We start from the raw sequence: 16,270 nt of genomic DNA on the forward strand, positions 1-16,270 counted from the left end.
AATAAACCGAACATTTAAAATGTCACAATTTTATGATTATGTTTTACTTTCTGCAGGGCTCAAGGCCTGAAGCTATGGAATGGAAGAAGCACTTGAAAGCATTTTGTACTTCTGACTCATCTCAACAGACTTTATGTTGTTGCACCGTTTGAATTCTTTTAATGCCCATGCTGCTATTTTATTGTTAATTTTTCATACAGTCCTAATTAGACAAATGGCTCATGGGAAAATCTGTTGATTCCTTTAAAACTCAGTTCAAATTTATTCTATTTACAGCCAAGGCCAAATTGTCCTGACGTGTCATACAGAAAATTTTTCCCTGACGATAATTTTAACAGTCTCAAATATTAATGAGATCCTTCTGAAAACCTAGAGCAGTGTTTCTGGTAAGACTCTGTCTTCTAGCAGATGTCAGACAAAATTCATTTCATGTTTGCAGCTGCAACCATATTAATGATGAAAGCATTATATGCACTTCAGTGAAGTCACATAGGGTTGAATTTGCCTGCACAGTCTATGTACCATGTTGTGGATATTAGGCTTCTCAGTGCAAGGAAAATATAAACATTTTATATTTCTCCTCTGAAAAGAATACCTGGACTCGTACTGGCAATATGTGAAACTGCCATGTGAAACTCCATCAAAGAAAAAAACCTTAGATATTTAAAATATGAGAATACCTCTATTCAGTAAATTTGAAAACTGATTTTTATTGTCTTTTCCCCACTCTCCCACTCCGGCTTCAGAGCAAACAAGCAAACAAAAAACCCCAGGGCACGATCTGGCCAGCACAAACCTCCGGGTGGGCAGCACTGGCGCGGGTGACGCCGCCACTGCCCCACTAACCGCACAACGCAGAGGCCTCGCAGCTTCCAAACCAAACTCAGAGGAACCCGTAGGGAGCACTGGAAACTCAACTCTCCTAGCAAAGCTGTCCCGCTTGCAGGCACGCACATGCACACACGCGCAGGGAGGGATCCTGAACTGCCGTAGCGGACATGCGGTTTAGCCCCGTGGCACAGGGTTGGGAAGAGACAAGGGAAAACGCTCTCCCCTGCCATAGCTGGGTGTCGGTGACTGTACAAACCTCGGTGGCAGTGGTCTCACCATCAGCCGCAGTATCCGTCTGCTCACTGTCAGTCTATGGGGTTAGACAAGTACCCGGGTCCCGAGAGGAAGGCAGGAATAAAGAATAAACCCAGCTCATCAGTACACGCAGCTCACACGGGGAACTCTTAAACTCAACATCCCTGTGAGCTGCATTAGCTTTGGTTTTCAAACAACGCACATGTCAAAGAAGCAAAATAAAAATGCTGTATTAGTAAACAGAACAGACTCAGAGGAAGACTCGAGGCGTACTGTACACAGTATATGGCTTTACTGGAACAAATTTATAAGCCAAATGCTTACTGGAAAAGTGTTATTTGAATAGCAGATTTTTATTTTTTTTTCCTTAAGAAAGCCAGGTAGCTTAAAAAAAAAAAAAAAGGGTGCGGGGGGAATTGACTAATATTTTCTAAACAAACTTTCCCTCCCATAATTATCTTTTACAGAAAATTATTGAACTAATTTTTGTTCTAGCCAATATAAAGTGGTGGTTAAATTTTTTATCTGGAGGGGAAGAAGATAATTAAGGAAAACAACAACAACAAAAAAGCTACTTTAACAGTCATCTGACTTTCAGCCCCTCATTTGTACAGAGGTTGTTCTTGTCTCCACATTTATACACCATGAGGCTGTCTGAATTACCAAGGAGTTCAAATAACCAAACCCCCAGCCCATCTACTGTCTGTGGAGTAATAGTAAAGCTCAGATCCCACTTGGTTCCAATAAAGAGCAGCTGATAATTGTTAATGATAGTAAAAAGAAAAAAAACTGCCATTAAAAGAAGAAAAAAAAAAAACAACTTCTCATTCCATTTAAGAATATGGATGAAAGCAGGAGGAAAACGGAAGTAACTCCCCCCACCCCCCCAACACTTACTAGGTATGAGTGATAAAAATGAAACAAAGCACAGCATTGCACAGACTGATCTATCCCTGCTTTGCATGAAGAACATTTTAGTGGAGAACACAAGTGTCAAGATTAATAGAGAGTGGAGTGGAGGCTGCTACAGACTGAGAAGAGATTCAAAAAACTACCCTGATGTCAGGGAAGCATATAGACAACTAGTAAGTAAAGTGCACCCTACTGCCCCAGACTGGCACATCCAAGTTGCTTCGATAGCAGTGAAAGCTCTGGTTTCTGTTAGTGACTTTCTGTGGTCCTCAGAAAATCTAAAGTAACCCAGGAAGGCAAATTAAGGCCAGGACAACAAATCACATCCTCCAATAACATCAATATGAACAAGAGCAAAAGAACAATCTATTGGTGGATGGAGTATCAGTCTTAGCTTTGAATTTCCTCCAATCTTTTGTCATTTTTCTGACAACTCAAGTGTTTCATAAAGCAATGTTTTGATTTTTTTCATTGCTTTGGTTTTTATTCTTTGAAGAGCTTGTATTGTTTGTATTATTTGTATGAGAGACAGAAGAATAAACAAGCATTTTGCACTACTTGCTAAGTGCATGAATGCAAGTTACATGAAGTTTTTCAAGCCATGACCACTTTTGAGACACACTACATTTATTTTTAAACTGAAGTGTAATGTCAAAGTAGTCTATTAGGCTGGTCCAATTGCTTTCACTAAAGTCCTAGAAAATTGTTTCTTTATTAACAAATGATCTTATGTCTTTATAACATTATAGGCAATTGTAAAGGCATGGCAATAGGAAAAAAGTATGTATTGTCACTCCTATTTTAAAAAAAAAAAAAAAAAAAAAAAAAAAAAAAGAAGGGGTAACAAAGAGGAATTAATGAATCTAGGCATTTAAAAAGAATTAAAAATTGTGTCAAGGCACTGTAACACAAGACTGGCACATACGGTTCATTTAAGAACTTGAAGTCAATAGAAAACTAGCTGCTAAGGTACAAACACAGAAGCCAATGAACTCCAAGGGGTGAGATTCTGTCTTTGCACAGACTGACTCCTGATTCACAGCTCAAGGGAGAACAAGCTCAACACTGGTTCAGGATACTGGCTGTAGTCTTCTGCATCCCTGTGTACAATCTTTTGTGAACTGTGGGGGTGGGAAAGGTTCCTATTTCTTTTGCCATAAATAGAATGAAGTCCTAAATAAAGCATAAAACCTGCTTTATTGCAATATATGTGTCTGCTAATAAGCCAATTAACAGCCGTGGAGTCAAAGTCAGCATTACTGATTTACTTGAAATAAAGATCTGGGGTTATCACAGAGCAGGGAATGGTGAGTTAAGGCTGAGCAAGGCAGGTTTCCCCTGGAGTGGAGGGTAAGAAAGGCCAGGCTCAGCCCCAAGATGGGCTGAAGTACAGCTGAGGTGAAGCCGGCGGCCAGGCGAGGGCTGGAGCAGGACAGAAGGCAGCTTCTCCTGACGTGCTGTGGCTGCACCTCTCCCACCTTGCAATTGTAGTTGCTGTGATTTGTTTTGCCAATGTAATGCAGACATGCCCAAGTTCAAAACATATTCACTTTTCATGCAATATTTTGAACAAGAAATACCCCTGGATTAGGCACAAGTCTGTGTTGTCTGCCAGGAACCACTGCCAGAGTAATCACCCTCATAAAAGAGCGATACTAAAAAGCCCATTTTAGATGTTTTTATGCTCAATACTTCCTAACTTTACTAACAAAAAGAAGTGCTCATTTCTGAAAGAGGAACAGACTAATGTATTACATAAACACCGCCTCATTATTGCCTCTAGACCTGGAACTATATTAATGTTGTTATTGCTATTAGATTAATCCAAGTGCAGAGCTAATGCAAATTGAGACCTAAATGCTGTCTCAAAATGAGGACAAGAAATGAGGCAGCAGCATTTTGGATGCCTTTTATCAGAAACTGCACATTTTTTTTCAGTTGCAAGGCATCACAGAGCCAAAAGCATCTCTAAACAATGTTTTTACAAGACAAATTGATGTGACTTTTGGCTTTCCATAAAAAGGAAATGACATCCTGCACCGAGTCTTACAAAACCAATAACAACAGATGAAAATGTTCAAGCTGGTTTATTGAAGAAAGCTACTGCAATAGACTATCGCCAAGTGGCCAAGGTGGCTTTTTACACAGCCAACTGGTCTGCCATTATCTGATCTGGGTTTTTTTTTCTTCATACACAAAGCGAAACCGTACTTTTGTATCTGAAGTTGAAGAAGAAAATGGAAAATCAAGGAAAACCTGAACTCATTATTTTATCCTCTCAACAAAGAATAATCAGGCTCCAGCAAAAACTGAGATGCCAGTTACTCTGTTACTTAAGCAGATTCCTTTCCTACCTCTGGATGCACCATCACATCCACAGTACCCAGAACCACTGCAGCTGGTTCAGTTGCCTGTGATGACCCTCGTGGCTTGAGGCATCAGTTTTGGCAGTGCTAATCTAACACTGCAAATGTCAAGACAGCCCACATGGCAAGTTCCCACAACAGCTGCAGAACAGCTGTCCCAGCGTGACCCCTCACTGATACATTGGATTTAACCATGGGAAAACAATTTAGTCTGCAGCAGAGATGGGATCAAGGCTGAAAATCGAGGTCCAAGTTTTGCTGGACCAGAAAGCCTTTTCTGGGGTTCAGCTACAGCTGATAGCCTTTTGCAAAAAGCTGAGTTCATCTGGACTTTGAACATACTGAAGTTGGTGAGGGTGCTCATCATTGTTGGGTAGGTAGTCATATAAATAAACGTAGATTCATATGCATATATTTGCATGCTTCAGTAATTATGCGGAAAATTATACTTAATACCCACTATTTAGATAACTATTCTAATCCTAGTATAAACTCATAGAGGGAAGAAAAAGGTCTTATCATCCTAGTCCAAGTCACTTTGCACCAGTTGACACAGCTCAAACCAAGCCTCTTCCACACAGTGTTGTGCCTAACCCTGGGATCCAAGCTGTACTCCCAGCATGAGAAAAAAAATACAAAAGAAGAAAAAAAAAAAGAAACCAAAACCAAACCAAAAAACAACAACCCCCAAACAAACAAAAAAAAATCCCTTCTAACATATCAGCACAGACAGAAATGAGGCTCTGAAAGTAGGACCACTATTGCAGCAATCTAACACTGGTTAGGACTGAAGCACTGAACACGAAAAAGAGTGTGTTCGATGCCGAGGTACACACCTCTTCCTCTGAACTGTCACTCAGGTCATTGGCAAGTGAGGCACTCAAGGAGGCCGCCTTGGGCTCCAGGTAGCAGAGGCACATAGCCAGAGGAAAGGAGAGAGTGAGGGCGTATGGCACTGAGAAAGAGGCAGAGAGCAGAAAGAAAAAAATGAAGAGGAAGCAAGGCACGAGGGAGGGGGAGCGGATGGGGAGGTAGTGCTGCACACTGGCAGGAAGGAGGTTGGTTTCGGAGAGGTTAGGGAGCGACAGGTAGCCATCGTCATCCAGGAGGGAAGGAAATGACTCTGGAAGTTGCAAGGAGAAGGAAAACAGTGTTCCGCCTTTGCCAGCTTTTTGCTTATAGCCAAAAGCCAAGTCTTGCTCGGCGGAGCAAACTCGCCCCTTTCTCTCAGAGTCTGGCTCCGACTCGCTGTGCTTTGGAGTGCTCTCTTTGGGGGCCTCACAGCCTAAGGACTTTGTCCGAGTGCTCTCCTTGCATCTCCTGCGAAGCTTTGCTGAAGATACATGGGGGCCAGGCTGAGAGGATGGCGAGGAGTGGTGGGAGTCAGTGCCAAGCAAAGATGGCTGGTGACAGAGAAAGAGCAGCAAACGAGGCGCAAAAGCAAAAGGACAAAAAGAAAACTGTAATTAGTTAATTTTCTTCCGTGACGATAAATAATATATATTATATATATAAAATTATAAACAGTATTTTAACACCACAGCTTTCCACTAAATTGAACGGTGCATGTTCCCACGCCACGCACCACAGGTATTAGTGAATCACGCTTTCAGCTTACAAAAGACAACTTCTCGATTCAACATTTGTCTAGTCCTCTGCAGCACAGGATTTACATAAAAGCTTCCATGACCACATGGGGAGTTTCAGATGCTGCCAATTTCCACTTACTGCAAGATTGGTTTCCAGTCATAAAGAGTTTTCAAACATGACATGGAGAGCAACAAAGAAGAAACATATTTCTAATACCAGCACTACTTGTAACAGCATTCTTGCAGTCAGGAGACATGGTGGGGGCCAGATGCTTCCCATCTATGCCTTGGACAACCTCAGCAGTAATAAATAAAACTCCAAGGACTTTAAATTCCTCCATTGCAATATTAAAAAAAAAAATCTAGTCCCTAAACCAAATTAGAACACATTGTGGTTTGGTGGGGGGAACAGAAATCCATTCATCAGCCGCTCCTGATGAAAAAAGAAAAAACAACAGCTTGACAGCTATCTCAGCAGCCAGTTCCTCAGCACAGGTCCCTCCACTGGCCCCTGCTGGACATCCCCACAGCCCTGTCCTCACCTCTGCTCACTGTGAGCCCAGTGCTGGGGACTCAGCCCCTCCCAGCCACGCACCTTGCCAGCCCCTCCATGCTGCCACCTCTTTGGCTGTACACTGAAAGAAGGGAGCTGAGATTTGTGGCTCAGCAGACCCCATCATCTCTCACTGGGAATCTGAAGGGGGCTGGCTAAAGAAAGGTCCTTGCCCCAAACAGACACATCCCCTCATAATTAAAATGTGACCCTTTAACCATAGTGAAGAGGCAAAAATACTCCCGATGCTCTTGCTACAAGTTTTACCACAATGCCAAGAATACGGGCTACCAACAAGCAGGACTCGCTTTGATATGCCACTTGTAGGGCATTCAACTGGCCTTTCAGGTCATTTGAGGACAAAAAATTGGTAGGAGGAGGAAGGTGATTCAGCAGAAATGGTGACTGTCATTTTACGTGCTCCCTGCAAGCAGACACCGCTGCTCTTTAGGAGGACAAAACCCACTGTCATCACCAAAATGCATACCCCAGTATAACACATCTGCCACAATATTGATGAATTGGAGATGTTTTTGCCAAAACCCACCAGGTGCACGTAGCTGAAGTGGCCCACTGCATCCATGACCCAACCCTAAGTGATTGTGCTGCTCCATCCATAGTGCATCTCCCCAAGGAGCTATAATAACTATTTCACTTTCACCCCAGGCTCCCAAAAGCGAAATTACTTTAAAGAAACAACAGCATTTGCCTCCATATCAAGCTGATGTTGAACTGGAGACAAAAAGCAGATCCAAGTTTTAGACACAGGTTGCTACTAAGCCAGAATTTTACCAGGTACATTAATGGTAGGAATGGGATGTAAGCCAAGTAATTACATGGAAGAACTGCTTTCCTTCCTTTTTAATATTTCCCTTTCCCTCTTCTCGAACAATCTATCAGTTCAAAGAATCTGTATTCCCAAACTAAGCAAACAGAACCAAGCCTAGCTTCAAACCACTTACAAATGTCTTTATGATTTTAATGCAGTAAGCTCAAGTCAAAATTTAATGATGACGGAGTCAGAGGTTTTTGTGTGAGCTAAATAAACACACAAATACAACTTCTCTTTATATTGTAAAGATAAAAATCCAAAGTAAATGAATTCTTTTCAAATACAAATTATTCATTTACTGACATCTTTACAGTGTTAATATTTAGAATAACTTGTGGTACTTCAATACACATGGATAAAACAGATGCAAAATGTCTTAATGAAAAAGCTGAAAACATATCTAAAACATTTATATGCTCTTAAAAAGGGATTTGATTTCAAGCTTGTCTTGTGTTTCTTGAGACAATCTCTTTATGATGACAGACAAATCTGTTAGCAGGTCCATGTGGAAGCAGGACTGAGATCTCTGTAGGATTACAGAACTGAAACTCTATTTATGATGGTTTAAACAGAACTCATTTCTTGAGTGGGGGTAAAAATCAATCATTTGTAAATATTTAAGTTCCATCAAAATAGTTTCCTAAAATATCTTTAAGTATTTCTAGCCATACATAAGGAATAGCTAGATGATCTTCAAAATGCAACTGATCTCTCCATTGACTTAAATTAAAAAACGGAACAGAATTGGATGTTTTCTACACATTTGATTTTCACCATTTTTTCTCTGTGTGGAAACTAATGGAGTCTCATGAAGAACTCAGTTAAATTTTGCAGAGATTATCTTTTAAATGCTACAATTACAGCACACACTTTCAAAAGAAAACTGTTTCTCATTCACAATTTTCAGTAACTCAATTTGTTTCTTGTTTTCAGTACCTTAACTGCAACCCTTTTTGAGGACTTGATCCTTTCACTATGTAGCTCACCATGGCCTTATATGACAAAACTAGAAGTTCAGGTTCTAACATTTGCATGCTTGACAGTTCTGTGGATGTAAATATACATACCAAGGTTTTTCTTCCTAAAAGATGAGGGTAAACCTTACTTGTTTAGCAAGTGCATTCTACAGTACACTTTCTGAATGTTATTCTACTGTATTTCTCCTCACTGTCAATCTCTATTCATTATGTTCCTCATCCTCCTGTTTGTTTTACTCTGTATTAATATCTCAGTAGATATTATGCACAACCTTGTGTCTATGTGTGTGTGATGGTGGTGAGATTGAAAATGATGAGGGATGACTCAGATTTAACAACTGAGAAGAGAACCATCAATAAAAACTGCTTTCTACAACGCAAACTAGAAATAAGTGAAGCAAATGCTTTTGTAAGCCAGAAAAAAAAACCAAAAAAAAGTTTATGACAGCAGATTAATACCCAGAAGTTAATAGAGAAAAAATGCCCACTGAAATTCATTCAAAAAAACAGTGTTATGAGATGTGTAAGAGCAATAGTTTAAAGCACAGAGCTACATACAAGTATATAGAAATATTTTGTTGCCTTGTCAAAACAAACAAAAAAAACCACCAGGATGGCCAGACTAAAGTCAGAATATGACCGAAAACCAGAAGAACGAACATGCATCGCCAGGCCACTTTTGGGCATTTCCTAAATGGTTGTTGAATACTGTATGAAGAACATCATTCTGACTCTTAAATATATTTCAAAAAACAGCTCAAGGCAGGAAACTAACTGTTATGAAAACTCAAAGGAAACACTGATTCAAGACATGTATATAAACACCATATATTTCCTTTCACAGAACTAGTTTTATTTCCTCTTTCTCCCCCCTCCCTGAAAATTCTGTGTTTCTCCAAGCACTTTCCAAGCAGCTGTGTTTAATATATAAACCCTAAAAATTCTACCTTGGTGTCATGCCGTATTGCTGAAATCGGGGTGACTTCCTCTGCTCTCTTCTTTTTGCTTTCTTCATCATCTTTGTCCTCTTCTGTCTTTTTCTCTGGAGTCACAGTGGTTATCAAGTTGGTCTGAGAGATGCCCTTTGTTGTGGCGTACTGGCCAGTACCAACCTCTGCAGCAGACACAGAATCCTTCATGTACATTTCATGGTTTTCATTCACTGATGCTAAAAGCAAATATTTAAAGAGGGAAAATCTGAAATAGCTTTTGCTGAGAAGCTGCATAAAATTTAAAAAGCTGGTTTAGAAAAAACATTTGAGATAATTCTGAAAACACAACTATGTCATGTTTCAGGAAACCAGAAGCATGTGCATACATTTAAATAAACTGTTTACTTGAAATGAAGCTCATAGCTTTTATATGCATACACATATATTATGGATGTGTATACACACATTACTGTAGCTAATGTGTGCATTACACAGTTGTTAAGTGTTAGCAAGCCGTTAAAATTACTACTGTAGTAAAACACCAGACAAAAAAAAAAACAACGCATTGCCACAGTTATCAGGCAGGAAACATAAGGAGAACCAGCTATGACATCAGCCATGGGGGTGGAAGAGGTGTTTTTTTAAATCTGTCAGATATAAAAATGCAAATCAAATCCAGATTTAGCAACGTGCTGCATTACAGAAAATGACAATATTGATATAACACAGGCATAATACTTGAATAAAAAGAAATGTGATCCTTGTATTACTGAGTGCTAAAGTCTGCCTGTTAGGTGAGCTATTCATCCTAAAAAATTCTGCATAGTGATGACATTCAGTTCAGTGGACCCAACCAGAATATTTTAGGATGCAAGTGCTCAATAATTAATCAGACTTAAAGATATAAAAGTTATTTTGAAAGAAATAGCACGTTTACAGATAGAACGTAATCAAAACTTTAATATATGCCCAGACCCTGCTCTTGACTGCTGGGGAACTAATTTCTAAACCAATAGGATTATTCAAATTTATAAACTCACTTGCATCTGTAACAAACGACAGTCTTAGTCACAATGTAAGCACAATGCAGAACGTTACAGACACATCTGCATTATAGTAACAACGCCAGTGAAGAGATCATAAGGATTGATTTAAAAAACCTCTTTCCCCCATTTGCACTTAGGCAAATTAACATCATAAAAACATTGCAGAGTCTAACAAATGCTGTGTAAAGCGTTTCAGGTATCTTGTCTCTTGGGATTAAGTTTAGGAGGCAGGAGAAAGCAAAAGGAGTAGAGGGAGACATCTTGTTTAGATGTAACAAACAAAATAATGCAGAAGGATAATTTCTGCTTTGAAACACATGCACAGCAATCAGGTCACCAGTTGCTTGGTAACGAGAAAGAAGCACATCAGAATTAGAAGATTCCAAAATAATTAATGACAAGCAGCACCTTTAGAGGGAGAGAAAAAGGCTTGTCACTTGTACTTTTAAATCAAAGCTTCTCCCCATCCCCACCACAACTATATTCACTGTGATATTCTGCAAGAGAATTCACCTTTTTTTTCAATCTGTAATGAATGTGAGTTTAGTCTCAGTCTTTTTTTTTTTTTATTACAAAAATGAACTACAAAACCACAACCTCTTTTTACTCAACAGCTGACAATAATAATAGCTGATGGAAGTAGCTGATACTATGAACTACACTTTGATTTAACCAGAGTAAGCAGCAGAACCATGACCTCTGTGAACCAAGGATAAAGAGAGGAAGGATGTACTCTTAACCCATGTATGCTACTCTCCATTTCATACCTTCAAAACAAAGTACGAAAAAAGTCTCTTAGTGCTCACTGAAGCAGGATATGAGGTAATTGGAATCAAGTGTTATTACTCAAGGGAAATAATTAATAATATCTGGACTGTAACAAATTCAAAGTGAAAAACCTACACAGGAAAATATATCAGATTCAACCAAAACCCAAATAGTCACTCATGCAAACCTGAAAAAGTGTTGAAGTCTGACTTTCTTGGGCAGGCAGGTCCATCCCCATACTTCCCCAAAGCAGGGAAGCAGATATGAAGCCAAAGACAGAAGCTCTGTGAAAAGTGGGTTCCAAAGGACATCCTCCAGCCAAACATTTTGTAAGGATCACAGCAGCACACTTAGCATGGCAAATGAGAATCAATCTCTCTGCATCCTCCTCTACCCTTTCAGCGAATGTGCAGGTACTCACAGCTTCCGCTCAGCCAAATTTCAAGGAGAGGAGATGATGAGGTTTATATCTAACCTAAAGCAGCAACCACTGCGATGATAATTTTTGACAAGGTGAGTTGAGAGGACCTTACCCCCATCTAAGCTGCGAGACATGGTGTAACGTTTACTGGAGGACCGCTCAAAGTAAGGTGCAGGACGGTCTATGAGGGCACTGGCTCTTCTCGTCTGGGCCTGCGTCCGGCCGCTGTAGCGAAACTTGGAGCCCAACGTGAGGAACTTCTTTGGAGGTGCTTCTGGCAGCAGGAGCCTAAAACACACCAAGCAGAGGGCCTGTCATTCCCCTTCCTCCAAAATCAGTCTGCTGTTTCTGCTGAGGAGAGAAGATGACTGCTGGGTATCACTCTCCATCGTAACCTGTGCCTCACCGGTCTGTGGCTAAAACGGAATCAAAGGATGCCCCTCATACAGCATGACAAAACCACTCAGCTAAAGCATTTGAAGGTCTGAGTTCTTCCAAATGGGCAAGGATCACTTAGCTCCTTCATGCTTGAAAATCTGATCTACTATTTTCTGATCAGCAAAATTAAAAATAAGGAGTTCCTGGTACCAGACCCCTGACTGGGCTGAAATGCAGATGTACCTCTTCAAATTTAACATGGTGAAGTTATGCTGAGGACAGGGCCAGAACTGATTTCCAGTGAATGACAGGCAGTATTCATTCACAGGGGTGTAGATGTTTTTCAGGTTAGAGCTCTCCCACCCTCTGTATAGTATGCATGGTAGCTGGCTGAACAAGTAATTTTCCTGTAATGGAGTCTGTGCTTTTTTCATTAAAAATCAGAAAATACCCCTAAAATGCATACTCCATTTCTCTTTAGATCTTATGCTGCTAAGACTGCATTTCATATGAATCTACAGACAGCTGGAACCAATAGTTTTAAGAAAGGAGGGAAATTCTTGAGTGCTCGCAAACATTCCCCAGAGGGGGCTCTTAAGCGCTGGACACCCTTTCCAGCTGTTGAAAATCCCACACTTTTGTGTTTCCCTTGTTAAGTAGCTCTTTAATGACTATCTTAGTGCAAAATAATTACAGCATTTATTTCACCGTCCCAAACTTTTCTCAGTTCTTCTTAGAAGTCAAAAAATTATCTGCAAAATTCCTTAGTAATCCAAAAATTACAGGTATGGGTTGGGTATTCTGGGTGACCATAAAAAACACGACCTGCTACTGTTGCACTTTCATATATAATTAAATAAAAATACTCCTCTTTTTTAAACTCTTACCCACATCCCCCAGCAATCTTCCATATAAGTTGCTCTCCCTATGCAAGCTTATATGAAGTAGTGCAGCAGAGTCCTTCATCTCTTTAATTATAGCAGCTGATAATATTGTGGCACAGATAAAGCAAAATGATTAATTAGGACCATATGGTGATTTTAAGCTGTATCTATCTGAAATAGTATGAATAATTTGGGTGCAATATCTCAAATTTTGAAAAAACAATAGCCTTCCTTTATCTGCTCAGAGGTACCTCATGATCAAAAAGACAATTTGATTTGAAGGGTTTTTTCTCTGCTGACAGAATTGTCATTTTCTGTTGTGTTTTATATCACATCTTTAGGAAAAGAAATCCACATACCTGAAAAATGTATGGTGTTCAACACACACTTTCCATAAGCGCTTTGCAGCACGATGATTTGGCAACTTAAACCCAATAGTGCTTTCAAACTGCTCAAACTAGGTAGGAAAAAAGAATAAGTATGTTTTTGGTGCTGTGCATCTGTTTTCAGACAGTGTACACAGGTTCATCTTCATTTCCTCCGTCTGTATCACCTCATTGCAAGAGCGAATGCATACGCTCATGTATATAACCACACATATAAATATTCTACAGAAAGCATTCTGGGAAAGAGGCTGTGAATGATAATCCATGGAAGCCTTCGGGGATCATTTCTGAGGGGAAACACTGGTAATGAGCAAGAGATTTCTAATGGTGATAGTGATGTTTTGTACCCTATAGTAACAAAGAGATCAGTTAAGACTTGGGAAACTTCTGAGCCACAACATCATTCAAGTGTTTTAACCCTGCTGATTTATTTTCACCAGTTTAAAATACAGTGGGAAGCCTGGCAATACCTGGAGGTGAGCAGCAGTCCTCAGGGACTGATTTGGTCTCACAGAGCCTTAGATTAAGGATATTTACAGAGAAAGTACTACTGTTAGTAAATCACAGTGGTTAGAGCTAATTCACCTGAGGAGTATGAGGCAAGACGAGTAATTGAAAAGAGTTGTCCAGAGACGGAAAGAGACCTCTTTAGATTGTGCTGCAAATTTATATATTTCAGATGCAGAAGCTGTGCCAGCTATATCTGCTCTAACATGTTGATGGCTACATTTAGATAGCTGAGTAGATAAAAGAGAGTTGCTGTGATGGGGGAAAGGTAGACAGAGGGGCACTTGTAAGGAAGTCTGGATCCCTACAGAAGCTGACAGGGAAATAAGGCAGGAAAAAGCAAAATAATAAAGATGATGTGGGATAGTGAATCACATTATCATCAAATGTAATTTGGACAGAGGCTGCATTGATTATTCTACACACAGAACTATGACCTGGTCACAGGATACTGCATACCAAGACCAGCAGAGCTCAACAGGGCAGCAGTGGTGGAGAGCTTCAGTGCAGGCACTGGGAATGCCAGTGAATATTTGTTTGGATTTTTAAAATCAAAATCAAGGCAGGAAAACTGTGTCTTCTGAGGGGCAGGAGATGTAGGTTTGTGGATTTTGGTTTAGGGATCTAAAAAAGGCTTAGGCTCAGGGGTGGGGAGCCCCAGCAAGTTTCCCAGGTCAATTATGAACAGTCCCAGAGACACTGGCTGCATTAAGGGAGAAATGCCGGTCATCATCTAAGTGATTTCTGTCCTGCTATACAGCTCCACACTCTAAATAGATATGAGGTTTTCATCTCTCACAGGCCATTTATTGTACCAGCATTCGAAATGGAAATCCTCCTTCACCTGTGATGATCCTGAACTTCTTAAGAGTTATCATCTTATAGGCCAGGTTGGATGAAGCTTTGAACAACCTGATCTAGTGGATGGCGTCCCTGCCCAGGGCGGAGGGGTTGGAACGAGGTGATCATTAAGGTCCTTTCCAACTCAAACCATCCCATGCTATCCATGATTCCTGGGCGAGCGCATGCTCAGCCCTTGAGGTCGGTATTTGCTTCGCATCCGGCTGAGCCACGAGAGGGCACTCACTGTACGAGGTTCCACATCCCCTTCTCCAGAGCCAGAACAGGAGCTCCTGCGGGCCTGGCGGGGCCAGTGCGCGTAGTTACCCCAAATGCTGCCCATATACTGGTCTGATGTGTTTATAAAGTTTGGCATGGCCTCTCTACATCTCTTTGTGGGTGAGATGTTTCCAGTTTCATGTACAACATGAGGGAGGATAACAAGCTTTCCGTGAATAAGCAATATGCTACTTAAATGCCCAAAGAATTCGTAATATCAATGAGCTTTTTATGTGCAGATGGCCATATTTATTCCTTACATTAGTTCATGGATGTAAACAGAAAAATATCAAAGTTGCTTTTTAACTGTATTTTAAAGAAAGTATACAACTAACCTTTCCTAAGAAAATCAGCATGAATTAGGAAATGTAAATGGAGAGGAATGTTAAAAGCTTATAAGACAAGACAAATCAACAAATCAGTAAAAACTCATGGTTTTTTTTTTCAAGAGGTTCATTCACTTAAGAGAATCAGGATGCCCTTACCTCCCCTGGTCGGATTTTGATGTAGAAGTTGTTTCTCTTGTAGGAAATTTTCAAAACCTTTGGCCAGGCAAATCTATTTATTCTGAGTCTGTCTCGATATATTAAGAGTCCACTTGCACAGACTCCTAGCATGATTTCCACTCCTTCAGAATCCTGGAATAGCAAGCAATGCACATTGTTGAGTATTTCTCTCCTTGCATCCTACAGTACTACAGATTCCTGTATCCTGTGTTTCTATCTGAGCTATGTCTTTTTAATGCATCAGCTGTAGTGACCTGATTTCTGAGTGCTACCCTACTCACTGAATGCATTCATGCAAATAATAGTAAGGTTGGGCAGGGTGAAGGGAATTGAGGTTTTCCAATGTTTTCTTATATTTTACAAAGACTCCAAAAGGAGGAGGGAAATTTTAGATGTCATTAAAGGAATTATATTCATACAGCAAAGTTTTATTAGCATAATAAAAAAGGGCTATTAGCATAAGTACCAGATTGAAAGTAAGTATGACAGCGTACAAATTTACTTCTCCTGGTATCACTCATCTCCATGACTAAGCCTTGTGAATCCTGAGACAGATTTTTCTTCTGTAGTTTGCTCATCTTGGCTTTAGTAGGTTTGTTAGTTTCTTTAATGCTCTTAAGCTTTTGCCCATTATTTTCACTTTGTAATGCCCAGTGGGCATAAAGTTGGGCATTTGGACCAGAAGCTATTCTTTTTAAGTGTGTGACTGTGCCTGTGCTATAACCTACGTTGGACAGGAGGCTGTAGCTCAGACATATTAGCACTACAAAAGATTTGTCCACAATCTTATCAGAACATACCCATAAATATGTGGTTTTTAAAGTAAGACATACAGATTTGTCTTTCCTTTAGAAGTCTTCAAATAGTTTTAAACCAATCTTCTATCACTGTTTCTTTGTTTAGCTAAGTACTAGTACTGATAGAGAAAAGTAGAATCCACTTTAAAGCAACTGAGTTCTTCACAAATTGTTTTTAAATAACCTAAAGTCAAAAAATCTGATTGCAGAA

At 40.0% G+C, this 16,270-nt stretch overlaps 1 protein-coding gene across 40 annotated transcripts in view; it reads right to left on the reverse strand.

The window, feature by feature from the left end:
• EPB41L3 (erythrocyte membrane protein band 4.1 like 3) overlaps positions 1 to 16,270 on the reverse strand; it is a 144,507-nt gene that overhangs the window by 15,731 nt on the left and 112,506 nt on the right. For 18 of the 40 annotated variants that reach the window (XM_040072183.1, XM_058422092.1, XM_040071993.1 and 15 more), the window contains exons 9-14: positions 15,242 to 15,394; positions 13,104 to 13,201; positions 11,595 to 11,770; positions 9,263 to 9,483; positions 5,201 to 5,767; positions 1,088 to 1,141 (exon numbers count right to left, since the gene is read on the reverse strand). In XM_040072183.1, coding sequence (XP_039928117.1) covers positions 1,088 to 1,141; positions 5,201 to 5,767; positions 9,263 to 9,483; positions 11,595 to 11,770; positions 13,104 to 13,201; positions 15,242 to 15,394 — 1,269 coding nt within the window. The remainder of the gene's footprint in view (positions 1 to 1,087; positions 1,142 to 5,200; positions 5,768 to 9,262; positions 9,484 to 11,594; positions 11,771 to 13,103; positions 13,202 to 15,241; positions 15,395 to 16,270) is intronic. The other 22 variants (XM_040072267.1, XM_040072285.1, XM_040072277.1 and 19 more) reach the window with 4 other exon arrangements.

Source organism: Hirundo rustica, chromosome 1 (genome assembly GCF_015227805.2).
Source record: "Hirundo rustica isolate bHirRus1 chromosome 1, bHirRus1.pri.v3, whole genome shotgun sequence".
NCBI lineage: Eukaryota > Metazoa > Chordata > Aves > Passeriformes > Hirundinidae > Hirundo > Hirundo rustica.